The sequence below is a fragment of the Neovison vison genome, chromosome X (genome assembly GCF_020171115.1).
Source record: "Neovison vison isolate M4711 chromosome X, ASM_NN_V1, whole genome shotgun sequence".
Classification (NCBI taxonomy): domain Eukaryota; kingdom Metazoa; phylum Chordata; class Mammalia; order Carnivora; family Mustelidae; genus Neogale; species Neogale vison.
In genome coordinates, this window is record NC_058105.1 from 14993718 (window position 1) to 15004328 (window position 10611).

General features: G+C 40.8%; 1 protein-coding gene and 1 non-coding gene across 3 annotated transcripts; both read left to right on the forward strand.

Annotated features, from left to right (window-relative positions):
- The first annotated feature begins 1085 nt into the window (after nt 1-1085).
- RBMX (RNA binding motif protein X-linked) lies at nt 1086-10205 on the forward strand. 2 transcript variants are annotated; one of them, XR_006382401.1, is made up of 10 exons: nt 1088-1241; nt 2339-2467; nt 2659-2765; nt 3299-3470; nt 4033-4185; nt 4634-4748; nt 4846-4971; nt 5081-5163; nt 7949-8030; nt 8953-10205. XR_006382401.1 is itself a non-coding variant. In XM_044234356.1 (9 exons), the coding sequence occupies exons 2-9, from the start codon at nt 2359-2361 to the stop codon at nt 6108-6110; spliced, it is 1176 nt and encodes a 391-aa protein (XP_044090291.1). In that variant the 5' UTR covers nt 1086-1241; nt 2339-2358; the 3' UTR covers nt 6111-6276. The 2 variants fall into 2 exon arrangements, 1 of the variants encoding a protein (XP_044090291.1); XM_044234356.1 differs by lacking the exons at nt 7949-8030; nt 8953-10205 and adding an exon at nt 5800-6276 and having other exon boundaries at nt 1086-1241.
- LOC122897858 lies at nt 2516-2584 on the forward strand. The gene has a single exon (XR_006382687.1). It is a non-coding gene; the product is annotated as a small nucleolar RNA SNORD61 (small nucleolar RNA).
- Nucleotides 10206-10611: the final 406 nt, after the last annotated feature.

Consider the following 10611-nt stretch of genomic DNA (forward strand, 5'->3'; position numbering starts at 1 on the left):
TAATTCCTGACACCCTGGATGTCTTTCTGTCTCTTGATCCCTGCAGGGTCTTTCCCTCCACTTTCTGCTTAGTGCTCTCTCTTCTTGAAAAGCACTCCCATGGCTAGTTTCTTTTCTGCATTCAGTTCTGATTTGGCTTCTAAAAATCAAATTTGGTCTCCTGTATACTGCCCACCAGAGCACCTAGTTTGCTTCCTGGCACTAATCACAACACGTAATTGTTTTGTTATTTGTATTGCCATTTTTTCCGTTGGGTTTTAAATAAATCAGAGAATGTTTAACTTTTGTAATCCCCCCCAACAGGAGTGGATTGACATAGAAAAAAGACACAATGCCCACTTAAATTTGAGTTAACCATTAAGTTTTCTGTACATGGTCTGGGGATATACATGCTTTAAAAATTTATCTGAAATTCAAACTTAACTGGGCGTCCTTTATTTTTATTTGCCAAAGTTGGTAGTTCTACCTTCGACGTAAATGCTTTCTTGCCCTTGCCTCCGCTTGTTGAGTTGTAACCCCGCAGCCTGCCTTTGATTAGTAGGTGTTCAGTAATTGTTCTCTATGAAATGACTATCTGTCTGCTGTTTCGTACTCTTTCCTCCCTTAAGTAACGTTCATTTGTCAGAATTTTCCCCACCCACTAAAAGTTCCCGTTGAAGATATTTTGGGAAGATGTATTTCATTATCTAAACTTCTTTGTTTCCCCTTGACGCAAAATTAGCACAGTTAGGATCAACCTTCATCACATTGCTTTGAGAATTAAATGAGTTAGCGGGTATAAAGTTTAGCACCGTGCCCGGCCCCCGGGATATGTAATAAATTCCAATTCGGTATTAAACGCAGCCCTTGAAGCATTTTAGCGGAAAGCAAAAACGCGGGTCTGGGGAGCACGGGTGGGGGCTGGGAAAACGGTTACAAGCGGGCGCCGGCTAGAACGCCGAGAGCCTGGGGTAAGGGGTGGGGCAAGGAGTGAGTGACAGAGAAGAAAGCCAATGGGGAGACTGGGAACGGCTCCCCCTCCCTTTGCGTTTCAAATTCTAAGCTCGGTTTCCATCCGGGTCCTTCAGCCTCGTTCCCGGGCAGTATAAAGTTTGCTGTCTCCTTTGTTCGCCCTCGTTGCGCAGTATTGCTAGCGGCTTCCCCCTTCCGTCCTCGGATCCGGCGGCACTCCCTCGTGCTGAGCTGCTACGAAGCCCCTGCCGGCGAGCTCGTAGGAGCTTGGAACCGTTGTCACCCCTCCGGTACGTGTTAGCCTTTCCTTCGGCCGTTTCGCGTGCCTTCTTGCCACGTTAGAACTTGGGATTATCTCCCTGGAGATGGGGGTGGCGGGCGCCATTTTAAGAACCGAAAGGTGCCGACCTATTTCGACAAAGCGGCGCGTGTCCGAGGAAAACAGACGCGGGGGCTCCGTCCCGCTGGGTGCCTCTCGGGAAAGTTTGGTTGTCGCCTGCGGGGGTGGTGCCGGAGGTCGGGGCTGAAACGGGACGAGGGCAGAGCGCGCCACCGCGGTACCTGCATTGGGATGGCGCTGGCGCTACGGATGGGCACGTGCACTTTTACGCGGGTCCTTGTTCATTGGCAGCCTTGGCGAGGAGGCCCTTTGACTTCTCGCAGCCACTGCTGATAGCAAAAGTTAGTCCCCTGACCAGTGTAGGGTTTTCTGGGCTGAATCCAAGTGTCGCCATTTTGTGTTTTCCACGCGGTTTTTAATGACGGATTTTAATTGGATTCTGCTGCAGTCATGGAGCGTTGAGTGATACGATGCGCGCTTCCACCTTCCGTTATTATGAAACGATACTGAAACCTTTTTTTTTTCTTGTTCTAAAAGAACCTTCTCGGCGGGTTTAGGGGTTGGTTTAGAAGAGGAGGTATAACTTGGCTCAAACTTTAAATTTCTATTTAGATTGTCTAGAGAAAAGGCAAAGTTCTTGGAAGAGGACCTGCATCTGGCCTGTGACCTTGAATGAGGCGATACGCTTTCAAAAAAAACATTAGGGTAATTAGAAGGTGATAATGGAATCTTTAAAAGGGAACACATCTAGGGTTAAAACTAGAATTGGCTTTTTCAGAGGCTGAGTAGCTGTTACTTTATTAAAATTATCGAGGTGGATTAAAGGTGAAGGTATTAAGTTGGTCCTTTAACTAGTTTAAGGTAAACTGCAGCATCACTCAACTACTTGAATTGGTTTCCTGCTGAGGCTTAGGAAAGTAGGCTTTTTGGTGTCTGCAGTTTTTAAGGAATGATAATCTTAGTGAAACAAATATGCACTAGTAAATATACACGTGCCCCATAAACTTGAACTTTTTATAGGGAGGTAATACTGTTCTTTTTCAACAGACTCTCACCAGGGGGAAAAAATGGTTGAAGCAGATCGCCCAGGAAAGCTTTTCATTGGTGGCCTCAATACAGAAACAAATGAAAAAGCCCTTGAAGCAGTATTTGGCAAATATGGACGAATAGTGGAAGGTGAGTTATTTGAAAGGATATAGGGAGCTGATAAAGTTAAAAATGTAAGCTGTGATGTATTTGATTTCGTTGATCGTTTGAAATGATACATTTTGTCCTCTAAGAAGTTCTGAGCTTACATGTTATAAGTGCACTTTTGTTATTTAATTCGAACTAGAGTAACACCCCCTCAAAAAAACCTGCTTTTTCAGTTCTATTGATGAAAGATCGTGAAACCAACAAATCAAGAGGATTTGCTTTTGTCACCTTTGAGAGCCCAGCAGATGCTAAGGATGCAGCCAGAGACATGAATGGAAAGGTGAGATTGCACAATGGTACTGTTTCCTAATGCATAAAGAGTGTTACTGAAGTCTGGTCTAGAAAAGTTCTTGATTTGTGTTGGAGTGTATACCTTTCCAGAACCCTCTAATCTTCTGCCCTTTGTAATTTCACGTTTTGCAGAGTTGTGGATTGTACTTTTAAATTGTTTCAGTTGAGAAAATTATATGACCGTGTGTTCTCTAGAATCCATAGAATGCCTCGATATCTTGGTTTCCTTTGCTGTTATCACATTTAATAACAAGTTGACTGTCTAGCTTTTAAAATGTTATTGACCAGCAGTGTGATGGATTCACCTTAATGTTGGAGTTAAACTGATTAGTATCATTCTAAAAAACTTAGAATGGAAAATGACCCTATATTTTATCGCTTTTCTCAGATTAATTGGTGAGCTAAATTTACCCCAAAACTTACATTTTTGGAGGGCACGTTGGTGTAATAACACATAGTAAATGGATGTGCAAGGGTCTTTTTAAATATTAGTGCAGTTAACTGTTTCGATGTTTTTTTTAGTCCTTAGATGGAAAAGCCATCAAAGTAGAACAAGCCACTAAACCATCATTTGAAAGTGGTAGACGTGGACCACCGCCACCTCCAAGAAGCAGAGGCCCTCCAAGAGGTCTTAGAGGAGGAAGAGGAGGAAGTGGAGGAACCAGGGGACCTCCCTCACGTGGAGGGCACATGGGTAATGACTTCTACCCTAGGCTTGTTGTAGAATTAGGAACTGTAAACCCCACACCAGTCTGTGCATTGGTTAAGTCCTGTAGTAAACTCTCCAGTTTTTGATACTAAAAAGACCTCATTTATCAAAGTCATGACTTAAGAGAAACTTAGAAGGCATCCTAAGTTAGTATTTACAAAAGCAATAGACGGGAGCCTCGCTAATAACTCTTGGTGACAGGTAATGAGTAAGTCTCTCATTGAATGTAGAGATTACTTAAATACCAAAACAATAAAACCATGGACAACAACTTTGTCCAGAATTTGCAGAAAATTTTTGATGACCTTGTACTTTGGTGTATAAAAATGAAACAGTTTGTATTTTTCTTTGAAGCAACTTAAGAGTACACTTTATAAAGTTCTATTATTTTGTTAGTCTGTGTCTCCCGTACAGTTGTTAGTCTTAGGGAAGTAAAAAGCAGATTCCCCAACTAAACAGAAAATGGTCATTGATAATAGCAAAGAAAACTTAAATAGCTTTTAATGATGCTGGAATTAACATGTTTTTCTTTTCTATTTCAATGTAGATGATGGTGGCTATTCCATGAATTTTAACATGAGTTCTTCCAGGGGACCACTTCCAGTAAAAAGAGGACCACCACCACGGAGTGGTGGTCCTCCTCCTAAAAGATCTGCCCCTTCAGGACCAGTTCGCAGCAGCAGTGGAATGGGAGGAAGAGGTAAATGCTGGATTTATAGAACATTCTGTTCTACCACTATAACAAAGGATTGATCAGTGAATTTCAAAAATGATGCTTTAAAATAAACGTAGGGGCGCCTGGGTGGCACGGTCTGTTACGTGTCCTCCTTGCCCCACATGGGTCTCCCTGCTCAGCCTGGGGGGAGCATGCTTCTTCCCCTCTCTGCTGCTTGTGCTTTTTCTTGCTTGCTCACTTGCTCAAAATCTTGAAAAAATTTTTTAAAGCCTTAAATGTTAAAAATGATGCTTAATGAAACTGTCTCATGGACTAGGTTTGCATCAAGTTAGAAGTACTGAAGAGAATTGGTTTGTGCGAAGGAAATTTTTAAAGAAACTTTCCACAGTGTCTTATTTAAGTCACTGCTTTTCATTGCCTAAATGTACATGCACATTTTGGTTATATTGAAAAAAATTTTTTTTTCCTTAAGCTCCTGTGTCACGCGGAAGAGATAGTTACGGAGGCCCACCTCGAAGGGAACCCCTGCCCTCTCGTAGAGATGTTTATTTGTCCCCGAGAGATGATGGATACTCCACTAAAGACAGGTAACTTCTGAGAGTAGTTAGTTCGTCGTCTTAATAACTGAGGTTGAAGGGAGAACTTAGGAAAAGTGTGAACCGACTTAAATTTTTGTCTTTTCAGCTATTCAAGCAGAGATTACCCAAGTTCTCGTGATACAAGAGATTATGCACCACCGCCGAGAGATTATACTTACCGTGATTATGGTCATTCCAGTTCACGTGATGACTACCCGTCAAGAGGCTATAGGTAGGGTACTAACTGCTGCCTGCCGCAGCTTGCATGTAAAAAATGAAGTCGCTCTGAAATTGATGTCTTGTGCCTTAACTTTTTTTTTTTTTTTTCATTTTAACTGCAGTGATAGAGATGGCTATGGTCGTGATCGTGACTATTCAGATCATCCAAGTGGAGGCTCCTACAGAGATTCATATGAGAGTTATGGTAAGATACTGGTGGAGGGTCTTTGAATATCACCAGCTTGAGTTTTTAGGTTCATGAGCCACTTTATTAGGCTGTGTGGTGCTTGCTTTTTAAGGGATATTTGCTTGCTTTTAAGGGGTAACTTTATCAGCTGGGCTTTTCCTAGTTTTGTGAGGGGCTTTTGTTTTTTCTAAGTTTTTTTTTTTCTTTTTGAGGCTGTTTGCTTGCTTTGGAGGGGATTTTGCTTGCTTAAATTGGCAGCCTTATGTGTTTTCCCCCAACAGTGAAAATACAGTTTAAAAATTTTATTAACAAGATCAAATGTTTACCATTGCAATATGAAGGAAAGTCTACAGTTCAAAATTGCAACTTATCACTGGAAAGTGTCTTGAGTGCCTACTATAAAATAACAAGCTGTCTGGAATATCCTCTTGAAATACACACCGTCTTCAGTCTTTTCAAACAAACATTAAAACCCATCCATTTCCGTATCTCAGCAGATGAGCAAATCCCTGTTAATGGCCAGCAATGGCAGAGTTTAAAACCTCCCATTTAAGAAAGTAAACGTTTAATACAAGAATTCTGTAAATTCAGATTTAAATGTTGTATATATACAATTTATAGTGTTGCCATATTACCTGACCATTGACCCTGCAGGTAACTCACGTAGTGCTCCACCTACTCGAGGGCCCCCGCCATCTTATGGTGGAAGCAGTCGCTATGATGATTACAGCAGCTCACGTGACGGATATGGTGGAAGTCGAGACAGTTACTCAAGCAGCCGAAGTGATCTCTACTCAAGTGGTCGTGATCGGGTTGGCAGACAAGAAAGAGGGCTTCCCCCTTCTATGGAAAGGGGGTACCCTCCTCCACGTGATTCCTACAGCAGTTCAAGCCGCGGAGCACCAAGAGGTGGTGGCCGTGGAGGAAGCCGATCTGATAGAGGGGGAGGCAGAAGCAGATATTAAAAACAAACAAAACTTTGGACCAAAATCCCTGTTCAAAGAAACAAACAAAAAAGTGGAACCTTTTCTGTCATAACTACCCAAGGACTACTAAAAGGAAAAATTGTGTTACCTTTTTTTAAATTTCCTGTTTAAGTTCCCCTTCCATAATTTTTATGTTCTTGTGAGGGAAAAAAAGTAAAACCTGTTTAATCTTATTTGACTTTATGACATTGCTTTCAATAAGCAAATGTTAAATGTGTTAAGACTTGACTTGTGTACTAGTGTTGTAATTTTTCAAGTTAAAAGTGTCCCTAAAGGCCACTTCCTATATCTGATTTTTCCCAGTAAGTGAGGCAAAGCAATTCTAAGACCTTCCACAAACATCTAGCCATCTAAAATGGAGAGGTGAATCCTTATGCCTATATAAACAAGCTTAGCTGTTAGAGGGTGGTCGGGGTATGCTACTCGTAGGATTTCAGAGGGTCTTCAAACTGAAATCTCAATGTTCTCAGTATGAAAAACCTGAGATCAGATGCTTATGTAAGGAAAGTGCTATTCACCCAGTAAACCCAAAAAACCAAATGGATAATGCTGGCCATATTTTGCCTTTCTGACATTTCCTTGGGAATCTACAAGAACCTCCCCTTTCCCCTCCCCCCAATAAGACCATTTAAGTGTGTGTTAAGCAACTACAGAATACTAAATAAAAAGTTTGGCCAAAACCAACCATGAAGCTGCAAACGGTGCTTGCTCTTACTGTTTCAAATTTTTGCAACTCTGTAGTGTCTCACTTTTAAGGAACAGCTTGATTGCAAAGGAGAAAATAGATAAGCAATGAAGTTATCTCCAACTTCTCAAAGGCTTATGACTTCTAAAAAGTGAATCTATCAGCATTCCACATCAGATTTAAAGCATCAAATGCCTGTGAAACAGCAAAGATGGTAAGCAAAGCAAACTAGTTTTTCCGTCTAAGTCGAGATTGAACACTTACCTTCCTCATAGTACAGTGAGACATACTGTACCTCATGGCAATGGAAATGCTTTCTAGATTTTAAAAAAAACTTTTGGAAAAGCAAAGTGTTCGATAGCATATTAGAAGTCCTCCAAATTCAACACATGGATTTTTCTTTTTCTTTTTTTTTTTTTTTTTTAAAAAAAAAAGCATGTATGACAGTTAAAGGCCTTAATAATACAGCTGTTGTTTACCAATGGCAATCGGGCTCGGGAGGGGGTGTCTTTTTTTTCTTTTTTAAGTATTTTTTGATGAAGACCTTTAAACATGCTTCATACGTTTTAACATTTTTCAAAATAGCCTTTTAGTCAATATAGGAAATGGCTTAAGTTTGGGGTCCCGATCTCTGCCCCTGTAAGCCATTGCAAACTTGACATTTAGTTGGATGCCTGACTTGTTTTTAGTTCTATGGAACTACACTGTATGGAGAAAATCTATTGCAAGTGGTCTTTAAAAAGCAAAACCTGAGGCAGCATGACCCAGGTCCAGCCATGAAGTTGAAAAAGATGCTCTTGAATATAGTAAACTTGAAGACCTCCAACTAAAATCCTTATACTGCACTTATTCCTTCAAATAAGTTTTGTCCGTTCAACTTATGGATTTAACATGGCAGTGCACCATTGGAACAGAATGAGAATCCATAAGCCATGCGACTTAACCATTTTAAGCCATTCCAGTCCATCCCAAGCCAGTGAATCTACCACCACTTTGAGAATTTGTAGAACATGAAATAACGTTAAGCTGCAAGTCTGAACTTGCCTTTTCTTTCTGGAAAAGAGCAGTTGTAGGCAAGTTTTGAAGATTTTCCTTTAAGAGTGGTAACTAGTTACATATTTAATTTTTACAGGTTGAGGATTTTGGTCATTATGCTTGGAGTGCTGATTAATTCACACTAGATAAAGCTGGCAGCAAGAGAATCAAATGCTAAGGTAAGTTTCAGAATCTGTGGCCTAGGTGTAAGTAATAGCTTTTCACTTTGCATACCTGTGGTATTCGTGACGGGGCTTGTAACCTAACTTGTGGATTAGGAGGATAAAGTGCTGTAATGTGTAACCCCTTACACGTTCATTTCCCCATTAGAATGTAGGGCAAAGTTATTTTAAAAGGTGTGTTTCCGTTAGTGGCTCAGTCATGCCACTATTGATTTTTCCTATATTCTGTACTTTACAGTGGAGTTCTTTGTACCTCTTAAGCTCCTTTATAATTAGCTTATTTTTGAATGTATAAAGCTTGCTAATGTAGTCCCCATAAGCAGTGGTTGATTGGAGCTGTACACTTTGTATGAACAAACTTGACGTGCATGAGGTTTAGACTTGTTCCCGTGCATTTTTATAAAAGGATACCCCCTTTTTAAAGATTTTACTTATTTTTTTGACAGAAGGAACACAAGCAGGTGGAGTGGGGGAGGGAGAAGCGGGCTTCCCGCCGAGCAGAGAGCCGGATGCGGGGCTGGATCCCAGTACCCTGGGACCATGACCCAGGCTGAAGGCAGATGCCCAATGGCTGAGCCACACAGGTGCCCAGAGGATACCCTTTTTATTATTGGTGCTTCCTCAGCCATAGTATAACTTGACTAAGGGGAGAACAGATGCCACTGCTTCTCAGTTCCCACTTGGAGAGTGGGGGTGTCACTGGTGTATTGATGACCTAGTAGCACTCCATATTACCAAACTGATAACAGGAATTATTAATGAGTGTGTTTGGTTGCATTTTAGAACTTGCAGTTTAAAGCACATGTTTCGTTGCTAGTTAAAGCAGTAAAAAAGTATATTTAGAGAATGGGTAAGGGGGGAGAAATTTCCAGTGTAAAAGAGTGTCTTGTGATCTGATCACATGCTTTTCATTTTACAGAGTTGTTGAAGCAGAAGAATGCTGATTGTCGATAAGGCACAACAGTTGCATAAGCAGTACTCATCAGAATTGGTTTGGTGCAGGCAATAGATTTTTGCCTTCGAGGGTTCCTGTGGATCTAAGGAAGGAAGGAAGGCATCAGTGTTGGTTAGCACTTAACTAGGGAGCGGTAGTTACTTTAAAAAAGTAATTGGCCAGATAAAGGGGAGCAGCTAAGAAAATTGGTAAGTGGAGGTAGTAAGTTCTTGTGGTTCTTTATGTGGATTTTACAGCTTTGGTTTTCATTTTGCTAAAGGCTTGGGGACAGCTCTGCAATTTAGAACTTGTAATTATTGCTGTCAGAAAGCTGAAGTAGAAAAATGAAAGGCATGAGTGGTAACTCTTTATCCAGTAAACTGATTTTTTCAGCAAGTGGGGACATTTGATTTGGTGTCGTTCATCCAGAAGTGGGGTTCAGTCATAAAACGAAGGAAGTAGCATCTGGAAACTAAAGTAACTGGAAACGTAGCTGAAACGATTGAAAGCACACTTGAAAAACTGGAAACAAATTGGGCCACTTGGCTTTTTTTAAGTGTACTATTTGTAAGTCTGCTTTACCCCACCACCTGTCTTGGAAACAAACCAGTCATGTTGGAGATTAAAGCCGATAGTATGTAAAGCTAATGTTCTTAAAGGGACTGGATTGGAGTTGTTGGGTTAGAAGAACTAAGTACAAAAACTTCTGATACTCTTTTTTTCCATAGTAAGATCAGTGCTGTCATGTTTAGTCTTCGCAGTTGTGAGAAATAGTCCAAAAATTGTAACCCTCATTGGACAGGCTCTTCCAATCCTAGACCACAATGAGGGATTGACCAATTTTAAGTAGCTGTTGCACTTAACATAGCTGTCTTCCTTGGTCCTGTAATGTCAACTACCTGGGATTAGGTTTCTCATGACTTCTTGGCTCTGGAGATTTTATTTAGGTAAATTGAAAATAGGGTAGAACATAGAAATTAATCATAGTAAATGTGAATACTAAATTCAAATTAAGCATACCTAAATCACCATTCAGCTGTTTGGCAAATAGTTTACTGACCCAGCAGACTTGTTCCCCCATTGGAAAAAGAATCCGTCTTGATTCTTCCGGCTTTATACTGGTTGTAAAATGATAATGTTTTGTTTAACAGTAGTTGAATATAGAACTTAGATATTATAGATCACTTTTCTCTTTTTGGAATGTTTTGTATTTGAAACTTAATAAAACTTAACATGCATTTTTTGTGGCCCCTGGGTTCTTTTTCTTTTTTACAACAAGGACTACAGGCTTTTCAGTATGGCTCTTCTAGGTCTCCTCCAAACTACTTCTCACGTACTTTCGGCAGTTCTGAGCAGTTGCCACGGAACATTGTCACCAACGTGGCCTGTTCTGTGACTTGGGCCCCCTAATTAGGGGGAATGAGCTTCAGGTGTAGGGCTCAAGGTAACTGAGGTGTTTGCATTTCATCTACCCCTACATGGGTGAATGGGAGCAGTGACATCAAAGAACTAGAAATTGAAAGACCAAGGATGTTTAAGTCTGTTTAAGTCTTGAGGGAAAACCGGTCCATTTTAGCTCAGTTTAGTAGCAAATTCCAGTTTGGGCCTTAAGCAATGCTGTTAACCCAGTGCCCGATTAACACA

Excerpts from the sequence above, each read along its gene's own strand:
- RBMX (XM_044234356.1), top strand. The coding sequence starts at position 2,359 with ATGGTTGAAGCAGATCGCCCAGGAAAGCTTTTCATTGGTGGCCTCAAT. Across the intron at positions 4,972-5,080 it reads TACCCGTCAAGAGGCTATAG|TGATAGAGATGGCTATGGTC; the intron begins GTAGGGTACTAA and ends TTTTAACTGCAG. Across the intron at positions 5,164-5,799 it reads AGATTCATATGAGAGTTATG|GTAACTCACGTAGTGCTCCA; the intron begins GTAAGATACTGG and ends TTGACCCTGCAG.